General features: G+C 36.9%; 1 protein-coding gene across 1 annotated transcript; it reads left to right on the top strand.

The window, feature by feature from the left end:
• The first annotated feature begins 228 nt into the window (after positions 1-228).
• SelT (selenoprotein T) lies at positions 229-17,917 on the top strand. Its single transcript, XM_083112388.1, is given in 4 exon segments — positions 229-496; positions 6,884-7,013; positions 12,716-12,911; positions 15,809-17,917. Coding segments are annotated over 4 exon segments (621 nt in total). The 5' UTR covers positions 229-323; the 3' UTR covers positions 15,931-17,917.
• Positions 17,918-22,849: the final 4,932 nt, after the last annotated feature.

Consider the following 22,849-nt stretch of genomic DNA (forward strand, 5'->3'; position numbering starts at 1 on the left):
ACACTTGGCTGTCAATGTTTGCCCCCTTGAATTCATTTTAGTCCAAGCTATGATCCAAGGGAGGGGGCAATGACCCCTGCCCCCCTGTGGCTGCGCCACTGACATAGTACTATAACAGAGATTTGGACAGTTCGTAATTTTTGTCGTATCATTCGAAAGTAAAATGCTGAGCATATTACGTAACTGACATGATATAAATTCATTTACATAAGCTCTACCTGTTTTGTACGTTGTCTGTGACAACGTAAAGATCGTGATTGTGAGGTTTTCGTGTGTGTTCTGTGCATATCCTGTTGTTAAGCAACAGGAGTTGCAGTCAAAAAATGGCTGATTTTGCTCGATGGTCTTATTTTTCGTTGTTCCTTCTATTTGTCTTTCTTACTGCAAAAGATTTTATACAACAATCGTCAGGTTCCTCATCTGCAAGTAAGGAAATTCCAATGACAAAGCTAGGAGCGAACAAGTTCATTGGACCAACTTTAAAGTTTCTTTATTGGTAAGTTGTAATGTTCGTTCTTTTTATATTAGGCTACGTACAAAAGTTTAGCCACGCTGTAATATATCCTATTCTATATTTTCGGAACGACTTAAGATGACCGGACCCCTCTCCGATTTTCTTCATATTTGGCATACTCACTAATTGAGGCCTTCTAATAATGAATCTGAAGTTAAAAGTTGTCGGAAACGTCTAGAAATTGCAAAATAAGGCGTTAGTTTTCGGAATGGAAACCGTCGATTTTCGCAATTTTTTTTGTTTCGTAAGGAAATATATATATTCCAGATACTACCACGACACCAAATTTTAACTGTTTGCCTAACCTAACCACACGTCAATGTTTCGTGGGGCTAGCGCCAATGGTTCGCAATTATTTTGCAATTTCTAGATCCTGATACTACCACGACACCAAATTTTAACTCTTTGCCTAACATAACCACACGTCAATGGCTCGTGGTGCTAGCACCAATGGTTCACAATTATTTTGCAATTTCTAGATCCTGATACTACCACGACACCAAATTTTAACTATGTTTGCCTAACCGGTACTACTTTACTATACCGGAGACACCTATCAATGTTTTATTTGGCAATTTTTTACATTGCTAACGTACTATTCTGCATTGCGGAACATTTCTTTAGGTGAAATAATGGATTTCTATCGAAAATAATGTCTATTTCTTACATACGATAGCCCCACGAACCATCACAGGGACGAGGTATGCCTACTAGGTTAGGTTAGGCCTGTTAGGTTAGGTTCCATTAGCACACCTTTCGTTCTATTTAGCATATACGGACAACATTGGAATTACAAATTCCACGGCATCTTCCACACCCGGCAACAACTTCACGACTCATCCTCGACACGTCATGTTGTAGCAGCAGCAATAGCGCGTATTGTGCTCTCATACAGAAAGCAAATGGCGGCAGCAGCAATAGTGCGTCGGAAATAGATTTTCGTAGAAAACCACATGCATTCGCATTAAAATGGATAAAAACTACATTCCCGAACATCAACAACGCTACAGAAAATTATTTGCGTAAGTACTTTCTCCTGTAAATTTGAAGAAATCCATCTCCGGTATAGTAAAGTGTTACCGAAAATCGGAGAGGGGTCTGGTCATTTTGAAGTCATACCGTATTTTCCTTACAAATATATGCTTTCTAAATAATATTTAATACTGTGTTACAATACATAATTGGCAATATGAGCATGAAGTTAGTCTGAAGTATACTTTACAGATGGTCATTAAATAAAATATTATATATATAAATAAAAAAGTGTGTATCATACCGAATATTGTTCATGATCGATGGTTGTTTATTATTGGAAAAACATGGTTTAAATGTGTAAAATAATTGGGAGCGAATGAAGAATATATAGAATGTCTCCAATTTCGTTAATTTTTGGTAGTATACTAACTAAATTTGGTACATGTCTGTTATATCGGAGACACATTAAAATCTGATATTTTTTGTGTAGGATGTTTCGTACTTACGAATTGTGTATTGCGGTACATAGTTGAAGATGCCATTATGATTTTTACATGAAAATAACTGGAATGACTTGAGATGACCAGACCCCTCTCCGATTTTCTTCATATTTGGCATACTCACTAATTGAGGCTGCCTAATCACGAATCTGAAGTTAACATTTGTCGGAAACTTATAGAAATTGCAAAATAAGCGAAAATAAGGTGTTAGTTTTCGGAATGGAAACTGTCTATTTTCGCAGTTGTTTTTTTTTGTTTCACAACCAAATATATATATTCCTGATATGTTGTTTTTTTCAACATAAATAACTTTTTCCGAAATCCAAACAGTGCTCATTTCTTTAAGGAAGGTTACAATTTCATGTGACAATGATTTTCAAAATTCTACTATAATTAGTCTTTCTACTGGAAGAATTTGAAAGAAATCATAAAACAATCGGAACCGTTACTGAATAGTGTTGCCCTCTTCACATACATTTCCATAATAAATTTAGTCCTCTTGACATGTTTTGTAGGTTTGATTTTGTTATTGAATATGTCATTCCACTGCAAAAATGATTATATGTATGTGACTTAGGCAGGTTTGGTTGCATTTGTGTAGTATGTACCCAATTTCTTCTCCCTTGCATCAATATAAAACTTTTTTTGAAAGCCAAAGGCACACACATATACACATAGGCCTGAGTTCTGATTGTGTAATAATATGTGGAAGTGTATGGAAAAGAGAAGAAAAAAGGTCATTGGTGATTTCCATGTATAATGTTTTAAAATAAAAAGAATATATAGTTTATCAGAGCTTGTTCATTATGCAGTGCATAATTTATGGCCAATATTACCAATGTGCTATTATGATGTCATCTTGATATCCACTAGTTTTTCAAAGGAAGACGAATTATTTTTTTAGGAACACCATAAAATAAGTAACTACTTTACTGTATCTAATATTTGAATGCAAACTTTGTCAACGTAAGCCTTTTAAAGCATGGGTTTAGTGTCAGTGGTCACAATAGTCTGCTTTGACTGGATAGATTCAGACACGGTTAATAAAGTAGTCATTTGGAATGGAATATAGTAAAATCTGATACATTTGAAATTCTATCAGAAAGATTTTTGTTCACTCAATTAAGTGCATAGACATTGTTTATCCTCATTGTGATGATTTCTAGAAATAAATAGGAAATATACTTTAAAAAAAGGAAAGTAGGTATGACTTGAGATGAACGGACCCCTCTCCGATTTTCTTCGTATTTCACATACTCACTAAATGAGGCCTCCTAATCATGAATCGTTAAAATTTGTCGGTCACGTCTAGAAATTGTGAACCATTGACGCTATCCTTACGAACCATTGGCACGTGGTTAGGTTAGTTCGGTTAGGTTAGGCAAACAGTTAAAATTTGGTGTCATGGTAGTATCAGTAATATATATATTTGGTTGTGAAACAAAAAAAGAATTGCGAAAATCGACAGTTTCCATTCCGAAAACTAACGCCTTATTTTTGCTTATTTTGCAATTTCTAGGCGTTTCCGACAAATTTTAACTTCAGATTCGTGATTAGGAGGCCTCAATTAGTGAGTATGCCAAATATGAAGAAAATCGGAGAGGGGTCCGGTCATCTCAAGTTGTTCCGGAAAGTAAAATACAACCTTAGAAGCAATTTTTTTCCTATTTTTTATTTTCAATGAAATTTTATTTGATGCGCAGAAACGGAACTAAGTACAAAAGGTCAGTCAAAATATAACACACAATAACCCACTATTGCTTGGGAATAGTAAGGACTAAGGAAATGATATTTTATAGGTCCTTTGGAAATCTCACTCAATGTACAATCCACGTGCTTCATTGCATTGCAGCCATCTTTGTTTCCATGACACAAATCCACGTTCGTAAAACTCTTGTGGTTGGTCTTTACACCACTTTTTCACACACGCAATGAGCTCTTTGTCCCCAAACTTTAATTCACGCAGAGTGAGCTTTCAGTCGTCCAGACAGATATGAGGGTCACGTTATATTTTGAGCCTAACAATTAAAAAAACAGGAATTTGGCATTGAAAACTGATTTATTGTTTTTCGAAGTATTCTCCTTTATGGTCAATACACTTTTGCATTCGTTCGAACCATTTGTCAAAGCAGTTTTTCCAATCTTCTTGAGACACCTCCATAATATGGTTTTTGAACGCATCAACGGCATCTTCCGCCGACGAAAAGCGTTGTCCACGCAATTTATTCTTAACAAGAAGAAGTCATTGGGTGCCAAATCAGGACTGTATGGTGGATGACCCATCAATTCGATTTTTTGACTGTTCATAAAGTCGGTTGTTAGACGAGATGTGTGACAGCTGGCATTGTCTTGATGAAGAATGATCCGACGGCGTTTGTTTGTTTTCCGTATTTGACCGAAGACTTCCGGCAAACAAATTGTTGTGTACCATTCAGAGTTGACCATTCTACGTTCCTCTAAAGGCACAGTTGCCATATGACCAGTTTTCCTGAAAAAACAGGTGACCATTTGTTTCGATGTGCTTCGAGCGCGTACAACTTTTGTTGGATTGGGTTCATCTTGAAACACCCATACAGTCGACTGCTGTATATCCATATATCCATGATTCGTCACCTGTTACAATCTTATATATGTCTTTTGAAGCACCACGATTGTATTTATTGAGCATTTGTTTGCCAATTGACGTGATCGTCTTTTTGAGTTTTTGTCAAATTGTGTGGGATCCAACGAGAACATACCTTTCTCACAGCTAAATGATCATGTAATATTTTATATATGCTGGTGGAACTAATGCCTATGGTTGCCTCAATCTCACAGTATGTCACATGACGATCTTGCAGTATTAGGTTTTGCACAGCATCAATGTTTTCTTGAACAACAACTGATTTTGGACGACCTGAGTGAATCTCGTCGGTGAGCGAATGGCGGCCACGATTAAATTCGTTATACCAGCGTTTCACAGTGGCAAAGGATGGGGCTTCATCGCCAAATGTGGAAGTAAGTTGATCAATGCACTCTTGTCTTGATAATCCACGTCGAAAATCGTAAAAAATCATTGCACGAAAATGTTCACGAGTTAATTCCATTTTATTGTTGTCGCGCAATCTCCAAGGCAACATAAACAACACAAATCAAGCTATTGACAAAACATTTGAAGTACATTATGGTCAATAATGCCAGACGATTCCGTGCAAACGTCAAATCACGCGTAACTTCAATCAGTGTTGCCAAGGCTCAAAATATAAATAGTGACCCTCGTAGAAATCCGATGGTGCTAGATCAGGACACTACGGGGGTTGTGATGGTCAATCTTCTGAACTGTTACGATTGCAGCATACGGTTGTGCGTTATCATGATGCAACTTGATGTCCCTTGCACATAACTCTGGCCTCTTTGGTTGTTATGTGTTGACGTGGTGGTAAAGGACCAATGCTTCTACCTACAAAATTTTATTTCCCTAGTCCTTACCATTCCCGAGCTACAATGGATTGTGCGTTACTATTGACCGACCTTTGTATGTTAAGCTCCTCCCAACTGGATAAATTCTTATCTTAGAATCACTTACAAGATGCTGTAACATTTTCCTGCATTTTATGCTCTTTCACCTTGGTCCTCTGAAAAACATAAAATCAAGGTTTTGACTGTATATGAAAATAATGAATTTTATTTACATGCCTTTTTTCTTACCAATTCAAAAGAAAATAAAACTTGATCTGCGGTGTGCAGAAATATCTTTACAAAATTGTGTTCACATCATAACCCATGGCATAACAGCCGGAGAGGGCAGTATGTACCTGGCCATGCAGCAGGGTTTGCCAAGGTGGGCCCAACCCCAAGAAACCCAGCGGCCCACTTAAAAAAAGCAAAACATTTTAAAACCCAGTGGGTTTTTTCATTAACTTTGGTATTTCAATTATTTCTGAAATGAAGGAATGTCATAGAGGTGTATACTAATGAAGATTGCATTTTAAATTCTTAGAATGCGATCACGACTGTCATTGTAACTCGAGATTAATTTTGTTACACAACACTTGTAATATTGAAATGAAGTAGAACGAAATATCAGAGCTCAGTGCACTAATACAAACGTTTAATCTTTATTAAGAAATTACATAGGCCTATATTAAGCTGTAGATTCTGCAGGTACTTTAGACAAAAGATTCCAATATGTATGTTGAACAGCAACGTATTTATGTTTGCTCAATATTAAATACATTCGTTACTGCAGTTTGTATACCAAATAGCATAGAATTACATGATTACTACATTAATACGTACAATAACACAACTCTTATTATGTTCTACGTAACAGCGTATTTTGCGACAAAACCCAAAAATACCCGATTATACCCACCTGGGCCCAGGTGGGTTTGGTTTTTGAAACCCTGCCGTGCAATCTTAAGGTGTAATCTTTGGACTCGAGGTATGGGACGCATGCAGGTTTGAGTCTCCTGAACGAAGCATGCCTCCACTAGGGTATTAGAGTGCATAAAAATCTGTTTTGGTGTTGGTACTTCTGCAAGCCACCTTAGGCCAAGTGGGAAGTAGCTTTGACTTGAGTGAAGTGTTGTAGAAGACTTGTTGGAAGATAACATTTTCAACTGCTTTCCATGGCTACGTGTGTGCAAGAATGCACCAGTGACAAGATTTTAAGGGACACATTTAAATTCATAACAAAACTGAGTCTCTTCAAATTGGTATGATGTCCGCCTACCTAGTACATTGGCATAATCTCTTTTCTGACTTATTATTATTATTATTTTGCATCTATAAAAAGTGTTTATGCGAAACTTTAAGAGGAACGTTGAACAATATTGCATTGCATGTTGTAACTTGATTACTTATACTTTGTTATTTTAATTGCATTAATAGTGTAACAATTATTTCTCTGCAGTTATTCGTGAGGATACAGAAAGGTGTTTGAGCAGTATGCTGCAATACTTCACCAGAAATATCCAGAAATCAGCGTCGAAGGAGATTTGTATCCCCCTCCAACATACAAAATCCATTTGTCTCAGTTTTTGGTGAGTAAGCCATGTCTTGAGTGTGATTTAGCTTTTGTAATGTGAACTGGATCACAATTTTTCTTTGTGTGTGTAAAATTTATTTTATTATTCTAAATACATTTGTTGTGAGGATATGGAGGAGAGATTGCTCAGCAACCTTTCCCTAGACATGTAGCTGCTAAGTAATTATACAGGATGTTGTATTACAATGTGGACAAAGTTTCGCACCACATGTGCCTATGTCCTGTGCCTGAATCTGGGTGTGGGTGTTCTTTGTGAGTGTTGCTTCATCAATTCCATCATATCTTCATTCATCCTTATCTTCGCAGTTAGATAAAAGTGGCAGAAAAACGAAGTAAAATAAACCAGTCTTAAACAGAGCGTTAAGGTGAATACATTTTTTTATGCTTTGCTTGTTACTATGAGTCATAAAAGAACAGTGTTTTCTCTATATACAGGGTGTTTCACTCACTCTCGACCTCTGATTTTTTCTTATAAAAACGGAAGTGTTGGTCATAATGTAATGAAATTTGCTACGGACATACCTTGGTGTATGAGAAGCGTGGTGACGTCACAGCGAATGTTGGAAGTGGTTGCCATTAGCATGACATGATCTTCAAAGGAGTATACAATTTCTTGCATGCTGGTGTCAGTAGCGCCATTCTGCTGAAAACCTTTACGGAGTTCCTTGTCACCTGACAGATTCTCACGTAGACTTCTGTATCCACTGTTGTGTCGAAAAGGCTGGGACCAATAATGCGGCGCCTTGATGAAGCGCACCACACTCCATTTTTTTTCATCAAGAAGAGGTGTTTCGTGCGCAGTGTAAGGATTCTCAGTAGTCCAAAGCCAGGAGCATCACAACAGCAAGGCCAAGAACTTGACTGAAAACAAACGTCCGTACGATTGGCATTTAACGGCAGAATCGCCCAGACATGCAAGGGCTAGTGAGATTGTAGCTCCATCTCCAATGATGTCACCATGCTTCTATTACATCAAGGTATGTCTGTAGCAAATTTCATTACATTATGACCAATAGTTCAATTTTCTTAAGCGAAAATCAGGGGCCGAGAGCGAGTGAAACGCCCTGTAGTAGAAAGTAAATCAATCAGCTTGCATTGTAAGTGAAGTTTCTCAACTATAAGTTGTTGAAAAATTGTGGAAAAACTGAACTAAGCAAAGATAGAACCTGATTTCTTTATATGTAATGTTAATGCAGTTTCAGATGGCCAGCCATATCCTTGATGAGCCAAATATTTTATATTTCATGAAGCTATAAAACTGTTTTGGCAACTGAGTTTTCATCACATACATTCTAGATTAAAAAGAAAATGTTACTTAGCAATATTGCAACAAAAATGGCCATACTTGGTGCATAAAATGATGATGTTAGACCAGACTCTGCCATGTGATTTTTCTTTACCCCCTTTCTTTCTGTACCTTTTCAGGAGGTGTGATATAGATTGGAGAAGTAGTTTGTATCGCAACAGAATTCATAGTATAGATGCCAGGGTTGAAAATGATCTAACGAGTGATTAAATCATGAAAGAAAAATCATGATTATTTATTTTGATTTTTTTAAAAGCTGTTTTTTTTAAAAAAAAATGAAATTTTTAATATTATTAGTGTACATTACCCAACATGTTAAGTATTGAAATATATACCAATGCAGCAGAGCTGCATATTGATGGAAAACTGATAAAAGTTATTGGAGTACCTTATATTATAGTTGCACCATTCCAAATTATTGTTTAAAAAAGTAGGTTTTACAACACAGATTTTAAATTTTAAACATTTGTAAAATACACTTTGATTTACTTTGCATGTTGTAACTCCAGATGAAAAGTTTGAATAAATTCTAAATTATGTTTGCACCAATCCAAATCGAATTTAATAAAAAGTAAAACCATCTCCTGTGCGTGTAGTCTTTGCCACATGTGAAATGTAGTCTGCAGTCCATTTCTTGAATGTGACAAACATGGAACTACTTGAAATTTATCAACTTCGTGAGGTGGAGAAACACACACACTGTCACCGCAATGCAAGATTTCATCACAATATTTGTCTGAGAACAATTTAATTACCCCACCCCACCCCTCTTACATCCCAGACCTAACATACTGGTAATGTGCTAATTGCTCACAATCGAATATCAACTAAAGGTTAAAAGATTAAAAATCAGTAACTTACGTGTGTGAGCACGAGATTTATCGAACTACGTTTCGAAGGTTATACTACCTCCTTCAGGTTGAAACGATGTTTTCAGACACCTAACATGGTGCTTCGTCGAGAAAGAGTTGGTTGAGGATTTAGGTCAAAAGGTATAGGAAAAGACACTTTCTAAAAAGATGATGTAAAATACACATACTAAAACCGCGCAATACTCATAAAAGAAAAGAACGTTCAAAGCTGATGAATGCGATCTGTGCTCGGGGTAGGCGAATGCACGGTGTCATCTCATACCTGGAGAAGGAAAACTCCTCCCCTCCGGTTTATCCTCAACTGGGGCTCGTGAGTCACCAAGCCAAGGTGAATTCAACTTCCACCTCGGCGGCTTTCCTAACCTCGGGGGTAACATGGAAACCCATCTCGTCTATTCCCGGTGGCTTTATCCCATTTTTTAAAAAAATTTATCCAGTCATCTTCCAAGTTTCCGTCATCCCTATTGAGTTTATTCCAATTATCTGTGCATATATAGGCTGCCTCATACACATTCCTATCCAATTTGTTATTAATTTTCCTGATGACTTCTCTTTTAGCGATCTTATGCTGGTTAACTAATACATGTTCAGATAATCCTGTCTTGGGGATACCCTCCTTTACATCTTTATCGTATTCACCCCACCTAATTTGCATACTTCTCCCGGTCTGTCCCACGTATTCCTTTCCGCATTCACATACTATCCTGTACACTCCCTTTTGCTCTTCTGGGTTATCGTGCCTATCCCCCTCCCTTTCTTATAAGATGTGAAGTGTTTTTCAATGCTCCGAGGTGCTCTCACCCCACATTTTATCCCGTATCCCCTCACGGATTTTTCAATTTTCTCGGAAACACCCTTAAAATACGGAATCCCGACAAAATATGTGTTCTTTTCATCTTTTCCTACCTCTGTTTTATCTTCATCTTTATCATTTTGTGATAGTTCTTGTCTAACAATCTTTTTTGCTTTCCTAGCTACTTTTTCAATGTTGCGGATAGTATACCCATTCTTTATACCCACCTTCCTTATCCATTCTTCTTCTTTTTCTTTCTCTTTTTTGTCATTGCACAGTCTTTCGGCGCGAATGAAAAAGTTAAGAAAAACATTTAACTTAGTTCTATTCGAATGGTGGGATCTCTTATGGAGGTACAGCTCGCCAGCCAACGGTTTATGAAAGACCCCGGTTACAATCCGTTGTCCGGTTTTAGTAAAGTCTAGAAAGTGAATCTTTCCGTTGGCCAGATCTTCTCTGGTAAAACCAATTCTGGGATCTTGCTTGCCCAATTGGTTGAAAATGCTATCAAGTTTGGTTTCATTCCCTATGATGAGGATGTCATCTACGTATCTCGTGCTCACAAACGTAAGTTACTGATTTTTAATCTTTTAACCTTTAGTTGATATCCCAGACCTAGCACCAAGTGATGTTTCTGGATTTGAAATCCATCCTTGTTGGCCGGTGGTTTCACAATCATTACCATGTGACTTGCATTTCAGGCAGCATCATTTTACAATGAAGGAAAACAAAAGCTTGTGGCCTGTAGTAACAGGGACCTCAAGCAATTGCGGTAAATATGTCGAAAGTAGTGTACTGTATGTGCATCAAATGGCATTATAAAGGGTTTATAAATATATGTATTTTTCTTAATAGCTCATTGGAACATACTTTTATAATATAATTTTGTAAGTCATGTTACGGGACTTTAAACAATGTGACATATTAATATACACATGAAATGTGTTTTTTTTAATATATATTTCTGAGGTACTACTTATTGAAATGCTTCTAGAGATAGATGCAATTTTTACTTGTATGTATCATAGTTGTGTTGTATTTCTTTTGTTTGACTACAAATTTTACGGTTTTAAGTGAAGGACCAACCCCAGATTGAACTTCACCTGTGAATAAATAATTTCCAGTTCTTAGTTTTTGTCCAAATTGTATAATCAAGGGGTCCCTGGTTTGATACCCAGTGGAGGCACATTGCACAGTGGGAACAGATCCCACTTCAAACTGTAGGTCCAGTCCCGATTAGCCTGTCTGTCCATAAAGTGAATTAAAACAACAATTCAATTCAAAATTGTCCAAATTAAGTAAACAGGTACATGGATATGTAAGCATGTTTCATGTGTATATTACAATATAACCTCTTTAATCCGGACCCCGATAAGCCAGACTTTGCTGAACTCTTTCCCTGCGGAATTCTCTGGCACACACTATTCCTTGGCTGCGTAATTAAATTTGAAAAAATATTTTTTTTATAAATAAATAGTTTTCACAATTACATTGCATTATATATGAGAGAGAACTTACAAAAGTCATTCCTTGCACTGGAAAACCATTGTGTAGTCCCTGGTGGTATGACATTTTGAAAAATTTTGAAATTTTGAAAAAAACAACAACATTTTTTTAGAAAGAATAATTTTACAAAATTACATTGAAAATATGTTATAGAGAATTACAAAAGTCATTCCTTGCACTGGCAAACCATTCTGTAGTCCCTGCTGGTATGATATTTTGAAAAATTTTGAAATTCCCGCACCTAGATCAATGCTGTTTTGCTCTCTGCTCCATGATGTTACGGACGGTGGTACAAATTCTTCATGAGACACTACACAATCACTGTCACCACTTGAAGTCTCATAAAAACTGTCGCTATTATCGTCACAACTTAATTCACCTTCTGATTCTGAGTCTGCAAATAACAGTTGAGTAACATCATTATCAGACAAGTGTTGACGACTTGACGAAGCCATGTTGTTTACATCCGAACATGCATTGGAAACTGACATGTCAGAGCACTCAATGCTCGTATGTCAAAGAATTCTAAACGGAGGCGTAATTAGATACATCATACGGATAAAAACAAAACTACAAGTTCAAATAGTTCCAAATACTATCAACAGATGTCAGAAGGCTACTAAAAGTGACGTACTTCGGAAATGCGACACCCGCAGCGAGTGGAAGTATGAACTCGCAATAATGCGACTTCCGCGGAGCAAGGCACCTGGCGTGCTGTGCATAAAAGCGACGACCGCAGCGAAAGAGTTAATCAGGACAGGCAAAAGGGGAAAAAAATTAGGAGAATGCAAGGTTTTAAATATGGCTAGAAGTCAACAAGAGAACTTCCCAAAGAAAAGGCAGTCAACCACTGATGGAATTCTGTTTACTGCAGACTTTGTACTGTACTGTATAGTGTATTTAGGTCTATGCCCTTTAAATACACCATAATAAACTCGTTTTAATGCAATTTCTACTGTTCGTCTAGGTTATTTCAGTTAATCCGGACTTTCGTTAAACTGGTCAACTTTTCCCCCCTTCCCATTAGTCTAGATTAACGAGGTTTTACTGTAATTATTTTGTAAAGTGGATATTTATTATTTATTTAAGAAATTTATTAACATTCATGTGGCCTGCTAAGTTGTTTCAAAACTTTCAAGGGTGTTGAGATTGAGATCAATGAGAACACTGTTTTAGAAGGTTCTTTCGCAGTGCATAACAATGTTTTTTTCTGTTTGCAGGGAATTGCAAAGATGCTGCTCATCATGTGTATCCTTGGTAGCGTAAATGTTTTCAACTTCTTGGGTCAGCCTGAACCATCGTGGTGGACTTGGTGTATCTCAAACAAACTCTACTCTTGCATGATGATTTTCTTTGTATGCAATGCAATAGAAAGCCAACTTGTTTCTACTGGAGCATTTGAAATTTCATTTAATGGTAGGTATTTGGTATGTATGTGGGTTGGAGGTTTTATTGTGGCAACTATTTATTCTCAAAGAGATACCTCTGTGAAACTTTTACAGCCCTTCGATTTTTTTTTTTTTTTTGCCATAAATATGTGGTCCTAGCAATCAGTGCTTCATCAGAGAGTCGCTGGAGTTGTCTTGGACCCCTCAACTATAAGGTGACAGTGTTACCACTATGGCATCGGCGAGGTTCTCTCTCAGACTACAAGAAAAGTCTCTAAGAACTATTCCGACAAGTATGCAACACTTACAGTTAGTTGGTGGACAGTTGAGGGGCTGGTTAGGGTGATCCTCACTGTCCGTGAAAAATAAAAAGGAATGAATAGTAATTTTACAACTATTTTATTGCATTCTACATACCTGCTAAGCAGTTTCCATCATAGTTTTTGACAATAAAATTGTTTGACAATTGCACTATACTTACTTTCTGGGTACATCTTGTACTTGTGATTCTGGTATCTGATTAGATTTTTAGATTTGCTTTGTTAATTTTGCAGTAAAGCAACAGGTGTAGAGTTTGGAATACCTAAGAAGCTTGTTAGTATGATAAAAGTATGCACCAGTGAAACAGAAAGTAAAATTCGCGTGGGTATTAATATGTCTGACAAATTTACAATTCATGATGGGTTAAAACAAGGAGATGCATTATCTCCATTGCTCTTTAATTTTGCCTTAGAATATGCTGTTAGGAAGGTAAACGAAACTAAAGAAGGACTAAAATTAAATGGTGTGACTCAGTTGTTAGCATATGCAGATGATGTAGACTTACTGGGGGATGATGTGAATACAATTAAGAATAATGCTAAAATATTTTTCAAAACTGCTAAAGAGATAGGTTTGGAAGTTAACAAAGAGAAAACTAAATATATGCTTACAGGCCGAAACCAAGTGTTAGGTAATAATCAAAATCTAATTATTGATAGCAACTCGTTTGAACCAGTTTCCAAATTCAAATACTTAGGAGTAATATTAACAAATGAAAATTATATTAAAGAGGAAATAAAAAGTAGGCTTAATTCAGGAAATGCATGTTACTCCTCTGTTCATAAACTTTTGTGTTCTCATTTAATATCTAAGAAACTAAAAGTTAAAATATACAAAACAGTAATTTTGCCTGTAGTATTATATGGGTGTGAAACTTGGTCCCTTACATTGAAAGAGGAACATAAATTGATAGTATTTGAAAATAAGATCCTTAGGAAAATCTTCGGACCTAAAAGGGATGAGGAGACAGGTGAGTGGAGAAGGTTACATAATTTAGAACTACATAATTTGTATTCATGTCCAGATATTATTAGAGTGATTAAATCAAAAAGACTTAGGTGGGCAGGCCATGTGGCACGAATGGGAGAGGTAAGAGGAGTTTACAGGATTCTTGTTGGGAAACCTGATGGTAAGAGACCTGTAGGAAGGCCAAGACGAAGATGGAGGGACAACGTTGAGATGGACCTAAAGGAAATCGGTAGGGATGGAAAAGAGTATATAGATCTTGCTCAGGATAGGGACAGTTAGAAGGCCTGTGTTGCTGCAGCCATGAATCTTCAGGTTTAAGAAGGCTAGGGAGTTAGTTAGTTAGCAACAGGTGTCATTATGAATGTTGACACTGACCACGGAAATTTAATAGAACAACATTAATCAGATTTTTTTTAATAAACACAGTACTTGTTTCTGATATGTTAATGTTCAAGGGCTGTTCAGTCAAGAATGATCATGAATTTTTTTGAGCCCGACCCTGTGGCCGAGTGGTTAGCACATCGCGCTGCCACACCAAGGGTCCCGGGTTCGAATCCCGGTCGGGCTTGGTTGTTTGTGAATGTCCATTCATCAATTTCATCATTTCATCACTCATCGCCATCTTCGCAAATTAGCCAAGAGGCACAAAACGCGAAGTAAAATAAACTAAATCAAAAATGAATTTTTTTGAAAAAATACCTTTACTCATCCTCATAATTTTCATGGTCTTTCTCAAAGTAGTTCCCATTGGATGCATTGCACTTGTCCCAGTGTTTTTGTCACTCTTCAAAGCCACGTTGCACCGTTTTTTGATAGGTTCTTTGGAATCACCTCCGTAGCCTTCACCACTTCTCCTGATGATGGAAAATGCACCCCGCGAAGGTGTTTCTTCAAATTCGGAAAAGAAAAAGTAGCATGGGGCTAGGTCTGTACTATAGGGAGGATGATGAACACACTTCACTCTGTTTTTTGCGAGATATTACAAACAATATTTGTGATGTGCAGCTGTGCATTGTCTTGGTGCAATATTTCACATGTTGCACTGAGAGGTGTCTTCTTGCATTTGATGTGGGCTTGCAGAATTTTCAGTACATCCCTGTAGTATTGTCCAGTTACATTTGTTCACTACTCCTTGAATATTAAGAAAATGAATGACCGTAACTTTCCCAGCAGAAGCCACCCCTTTTGTCTTTTGGTGTTGTTGATGCCAGAGATTTCCACACAGAGCTTTGCTGTTTGCCTTCAGAATCAAAATGATGTAGCCAAATTTTATCTGCAGAAATTACCTTTGAAGGAAACTCATCATCTTCAATTTCAACACAGCTTATTGATCATCGCATGTTACCGTCATTATTGCTGTAGGCGGAACCATACATGTCTCAACCTGCATGGCTGTCAGAGGCACAGGACGGAAGTCAAAACAATGTAACTAGTACCATGTGTACATTACACATTAAGCTGACAACATATAAAATTAAATTTTTCATGCGAAAAATTATGAGTAAAGAAAAAAATGTTTATTCTGTATTGAACATTTATTATAGTCATAAAGATGCAGTTTTGTGATATCTTATTTTCTGGAAAATTTTGTTCACTAATAAAATTTACCAATTTTGTGACTTTGTGCCATTTCAGATGTACCTGTCTGGTCAAAATTAGAAACAGGAAGAATCCCACAGCCTCCAGAATTATTTCAAATTATCGATAATCACATGAGGTTTCAGGGTGAGTCAGAATTTGGAACGAAGTTTTCATAATAGGATGTGAGAAAAAATTGTTGGAGGTATTGTTTCCTTTTTTTTGTTGAATGTTATCAGTTTTTCATTACGTAATTTTTCTTCATGTTCTTGTTTGTGAATACATGTACATTTTGAATTAAAATGTGAATGTCAGGAATTTCTCTCACTTGTGCATGAAGCATCACTGACATTATATGACGGGGTCTCCTCAAAGCAGAGAAATCTGCCGGGGGATTTCTCGAGGATCCGTCGGAGGTTGTTCTTGCATGAAGGAAAGAAATAGGGCAGACGGTTGTTAAATTATTTGTATATGTATGTAAAGTTTATATTTTCTTTCATTTCATACATAAGTATTTTAGATTTTTGTAGCTTCACAAATTTTACATTACATTGTTAAGTGATGAAAGTGTTGTACATTATGCATTTGGTAGGCCAACAAAAACACGTGTGTTTGGTAATATGAAGTAACGTTGTAGGTTTCAAAGAATTGTATTGTGTCGATTTTTTCAGTTTTTTTTCTTCCTTGCTAGGACAAAAGGCTGGATGTAATTTTTGATTGGGAAATTCATGTTCAAATGTTTCTTTGACGGAAAAATTTTGACGTATTTTACATAATATGTGACAGAACACACACGAACAGGGCTGGATTTCATATTTGTTCACGACTCTGCTGGGCAGCTAGTGAGGTTTTCTTCATATATATACTATGTTTTTATCACATATGCATAATAGAGATCCTTGCACTATTGCTTTTGCCTTCTTACCTTACCTGGCTAATAAAAAGTGTTATAAAATGTTTACATTCCTGAAGCCTTAGGTAGGACTATAGTGCAAGAGTGTGGTGGAAAGAATGGTGTATTTTATATTTTTGTGTTTTTCACTGGTATGTTCAGAAGAGAAATTTTCACTCTTTTATGTTGGAATTTTGTTGCTCAAACACAGACAAAGGAACTATTCTTACTGGGGTATAGGATAGTTTTATATTCTGGACTGGGATGGTAATGTGTATATATATGGACTTGTATGGTCCATCTTGGCAGCTTTAGAAGTAACAGAGCAAAAAGACAGTCTTATCAACTCAAAAGACAACATAAGCATTACAGATGCTATAAAATTTCATGTATATATATTCTAAGAAGGATTTCCGTCATATTTCCCTTTGACAGAGTTGAATTATAATCCAACTTATTTTCTCCATTATATGTATAAATTGTTGTGTTATGTATGCTTAGATATTGACTTGAGAAATGACACTATATATACACTTCAGGAAAGTTTGAAGTGAGGTGATACTGATTATGCTGACTGACCACTGGCAGTACCTTAGATAAGTACTGCAGTTCAACTCCACAAGTCAGTATTCCTAAAGATATTCACAGTTGTCGTTTATTCAAGAAACCCAGATGTAATTAATATTATTAATTTTGTGTGATACATAGAATACTTTTCTTGATTCCAAAAATGTATATTATGGTGTTGTTTCCGGAAGTGAAGGTTCTCTAACAGTATTTTCTTTGTAACACTTTTACACATTTGTTTTGTTCTCTTCTTTTGTGCATACCGGTGGAACACTGTAAATTATAACAGTAATAAATGCCCAGCAGAGTGCATAATTATTTCATTGTGTGTGTGTACATAAAAGATACCAGGAGCAAGTTTAATAATGAGCACATGAAATTTGTGATTAGTTTTGGAGTAAATGTTACTAATTTGTGTAATTTCTTCTGAGTTGTAATTATATTTTTGGTTATTTTTGTATAAATTCATTGAACTTGAAATAATGTAATAAGAATTGAATATTTTCAACAGAGGTTGATTGTAGTATATTAATGATACAAGTAAATTAGCTACCTCTGATTTTAAGGAACAATCACACGTGTATTTAAACTTTGTTTAACCTGTACAGTAAACTGCACAATTGAGTGGGCTGTAATCAAATTGTAAGTATTGTCAGCAATGGAAGGTTACCTTCTAACCAGATGCATTAAAATGATTATTTTTACAATTTTAGTTTCATTTATCAAATTCATTGCCTGTGCAATAAAACAACAGGATTTGGCAACTTAGTCTCCTGTGCTTGGCAGCTGCTGTAATTCAGTGATCTCCGTTTCCGGGTAAGGCAAGGATATTTGTTACACTATCAATTTTATCTAAGTGAACGTAATTTGCAAGGTTATTAGAGATATAGAGGCTTGGCAGATGGATTGTCATAACAAACGATAGTTAAAGGTGAATTTATCCATGAAACGAATATGAAATCTCTGCTTTAGTGTAGCAGGAAGACCTGGGTTCGAATTCCAGGGCAGGTGATCTGGACCAGGAAATTTTCCAGTCATTTCCCTGTTTCTGCGTGGCTCCGAGGCCCACTCAGACTCATATAAGTGGGTACCTGGGGGGCAACCCTGGTGGATAAAGGCAGCCGGGCAAGATGCTGATCACATCATCCCAACTATGGCCTAGATCAGTGGTTCCCAAAGTGAGCACCATGGTGCCCCACCCCCTGCTGCCTTGGCTGGCTTTACAGGAGCTCAGCAAAATGTTCCAGTATTTTCACTCAATGACACGTACTTATTAGTCTATACATGTTTTTAGATATGATTGTTCCAAATACATGTTTATTTAGCCCTTTTTACATATAAAATGTTTCTGAATTTGAAACATGTGCTTATTTTTTAACTTAAGGCAAGCAACGTAATCTCACTAACTGAGCGTTGCAAGTATTAGATGGGCCTACATTATGACTTGGGCACCACGGAATAATCTTGAAACCCTAAGGACACCATGAAACAAAAATGTTTGTAAACCTCTGACCTAGATCAAGAATATGTGGAGTTCTACCTCCACATCACCCCATATGCCTTCGTGGCATGTCTGCACAGGGGTACCTTCACTGTACCTTACAGTTTCTGGATTCAGTTAAATTGAATATATTGACAGGTACTTATTATACATAACATGAAATAAAGTGTAATGCAAATGTGCTCTACAGTGTAATTTGATGAAATTTAGTAGATCACATGAGTTTCATATCAGTCATGGACTAATTGCAAAAGCCATGGTTCTGTCCAACCATTTGATGATGCTAGTGAGTTCCACATTCGCATTTCCATATATTATATTAAACATCCTTATATACAGATTGTTCTTGTTCAGATGTTACAATCTGCATATTGCAACACTGACATTTCATTGTTTCACATTCTATTAACACATTGGGGTCTCATGACGGGCATAGCCCGCAGTGCACTAAAAGTCAATGTGGACGAACGACGGACATAGCCCATCCTGCAGTATGCAATCGCTTTGCTGATTGAACGACGGGCTATGCTCGTACTTTGTCTCATGCGCGTGTTCATTCAAGCCCCTCTGTTGAAATTCCGACCGCTAGGTGACTCATGTGCTATTTTTATCTCGCACCTGCGACTTTTTGTTGTCGCGTTGATGTACTGTGCATTGTTTAGAATGGCGTAATTAGATCCAGACTGCATAGAGGATTCCACCTCAGAGTTTGAAGTTAGCGACGATTTTGACGATGCAGATGAATTTGAAGATTTGGAAGGTAGGTTATATTCGTAATAATTATTGTCGACAATATAAACAGTGTTGCAAACTCCAGTATTTTATGAATGAAGTGAGAAGAGGTAATTTTTTTGGGTCTATTCATCTTGCCTCTTGCTTGATTCTCCTACATGCACTGATGTATTTTTAGTTTTTCCATTTATTATTTTGTATAGTGTATGTCAAATGAAGATTTATTTTATTTATTTAGTTTATTTATTTATTTGTTTAATTTTTACAGATGATGCAGAACGAACTCATACATCATCTGGTCCTGACCTGCAGCCACTTTTGCATACAAAAGATAATTACTTGTAATTTGTAATTATTTTTTGTTATGTGCACATAAGAAGTATTCTTATGCAAGATTCAAAAGATGTATTGATAGTAGGGATGGGACCGATTAATCGGTACTCTATGGGTATCGGCCGATATAAGCATATCGGTATATCGGCATATCGGTTTATTTACCGATAATTTTACCGATCCGATATATATTTTTTTTTTTCAAAAGTTGACAGAATTCTGTAATTATTTCCCTTTCATGGAAGAAAATTAACAAGGTCACAGAATTCCTCATATATTCCTCTGAAAACAGACCGCAGGAATCTTTCAATTTAACTTTTTTTTTAGCGGAGTAATATTCATAACGAAGACAATCGTAAAAAACTGCAGCCGGCAAATCGGTTCCAAATCTCACGTTCATGTTGTGAAGTTAACTGCTATATATTTTTTTTAGAGGAACGGTGTGCAGAGTGAATCCGACCATAAGCAATTGCAGTCAATAAACCAGTTCCAAAACTCACATTCGTGCTTTCTCATTGAAAGGTAATGAAGTCTTCGCTACCATACCTTTGCGTACATCTTCGAGCAGGTTGACAAGAAATACATGCTACGCACGCACAGCTTGATTGAGGGATCTCACTTTTCGCACCCGCAACTTCACCGCTGCTTGCTCCCTTCGACTTGTTACATCATGAAAAGTTCCGTGTGTTAATGCTAAGAAATCTTCACAACGAATACGTGACGTCAGACCACGGAGGGGTGGGGCTTGTGTTCGATTTGGTGTGCGACCAGATAATACCGCTTTCTAGACAGAGAAGCGAGCAGAGGGGAGGGAGCATGGAAGATTTGCAAGCCAGTTGTTGGCCATGCGTTGCCAAATTGTGCGTCGTTCTTCAACATATAGTTGTTTCCTTTATTCGATAGCAAGTGTTTGTATCGTCATGAAAGAGAAAAACGGACAAAGAAAAACTAGACATAATATTTGACCTTGATAAAGGTTTGACAACAAAGGAAGGGCAGGAATTTATTCAGATGGCAACGTGGCACTCAAGGGCAAGAAAGGGGAAGCAAGAGAGAACAAACTTATCGCAGTAGTCACGCAGTATTGCTATATGAACGAAACTTCCACTAGGAACAGGGAAAGGGGATATTTTCATTTTGTGGCAGTTGAAAATTGTCAGTAATGCAGGTAGTACACCTGAGCCGACTGAATCGAAACTAGTGATAATGGCCTCAAGTGGAATCCAGGTTCTGTGAAAATCGGCTGCATTATCCCGTTTATATGTTTTCAATTTCCGCAACTTTTATGCTCCTTTTGGTTTGATTTCACTCCACATGGAAAGGTGCTCCAAGATTCAAACGTAGTAAATAAAATTGCATTTTCTTTTGGAAAAAGCACTAATAAAAAAACTGATGGTGCCAAACAGAGGCGGATCCCCTCCCCCCCCCAAACACACCCACCCACACGCAACTCTCCTTAGTCGGCAGCTGTCCTACAGAGAAGGAAAATTGAATAATTCGTGAACTTTCATATTGAAAATGAATTTTGCACGTAACATTTAGAGATATATTAAATTTGTCTGCTCCCGTGGGAATTTCTCCCACCTCGACATTTTTGGTGTGCCGTTACTGATCTCGAATTATATTAAAATTCTCTCAGAGTTAGAATAGCCTATTTTTGCATTGTATTTCACATTTTTAAAGCACATTTCTGGGGGTGTGCAGGAACTCGAGAAAGTCTGTTCCCGGATCGGCGGGGGGGGGGGGGGATCTCGATACAGACTTCAGAAGTGGCATTTCTTGAAAATAGCAATTTTTATTCCAGAAATGCAAAAACAATTACTTGAGGGGAAAGTAATGATTAGAATTCGAGATATTCACAATGCTGGTGAATTTCAACATTTCCCGCTTCGTAAATTTCCCGACTTAGACGAAAAATGGAAAATTTTTACCCACCCAGAACATTCGTTTCGTAGGTTAAAAAAAATTCCCCATCCCGCACACACTTAAATATCCGATCTAGCGACAATAGCGAACTTTGCAGTCCAGTTGTTGGAAACACTGTCTCAACTGTGCTGCATGCTCACTCGGCCTGCTGCTCTCTTTACTCTCTCTTTGTTTGTGTGCATCGTGTTGAATACATCGCGTCACGACTTTTGTGTCTAGTTATCCAAGTTCGTTTTTTGTTGTGTGTGGTTTTTTTTTTTTTTTTTTTTTTTGGTGTTAAGTTTCTGCGTAGAGACATGCCAAAAGAGAAGAGTACAGTGTGGAAACATTTTAAAATTAAAATAACCGATGTTTCTAAAGTTGTGTGTCAACATTGTTCTGCCGAAATTTCTAGAGGCGGGAAGTCGACAAAATCATATACCACGTCTAACATGCAATATCATTTGAAACGATGTCTTCCACATCTGAGAAAGCTGAAAGATTTATATAGTGAAGAAGTATTTGCTGAAAGTCAGAACTCTAGTTCCGGGGAAAATAATGCTGAAAAAGAAGATAAAGTACCAACACCTGGCCCAAGTTCATCTGTTCTTGCTATCCGTGAAACGCTATCAGGATATCAAAAAAACAATTCAAAACTTACCATGCAGCCGACAATAGACTCTTTGTTAAACAAGAAAAAAAATATTCAAGAAATGACCCAAAATCAATAGCAATTGATAGAAAAATATGTGAAATGGTTGTTCTGGACATGTTACTGATGCAAACGGTAGAAAAGGATGGATTTCGAAGGTTTGTCAACTTTTTAGAACCACGGTATCAGATACTTAATCGGAAGGCATTGTCTTCCTCACTGATACCTAAAATGTATGAACGTGTATCACAGAAGGTCCATGTAATGCTGGAAACTTGTACATTCATTGCTGTAACAACAGATGTGTGGACCTCAATTGCTGGGCAAGATTTTTTGAGTGTGACAGCACACTTTATGGACACAAATTTTAAATTAATAAATTTAAATCTTGAAGTAGTGCCTTTCAGTGGCACAAGTCACACTGGACTCAATATTGCAGAAAACCTCAAAGAATGTTTTAATAAATGGGGAATTTCCTCGGCAGTAAAAGTAATCATTACAGACAATGCTCCCAAC

This window comes from Lepisma saccharinum, chromosome 26 (assembly GCF_977018435.1).
Source record: "Lepisma saccharinum chromosome 26, izLepSacc3.1, whole genome shotgun sequence".
Taxonomy (NCBI): domain Eukaryota; kingdom Metazoa; phylum Arthropoda; class Insecta; order Zygentoma; family Lepismatidae; genus Lepisma; species Lepisma saccharinum.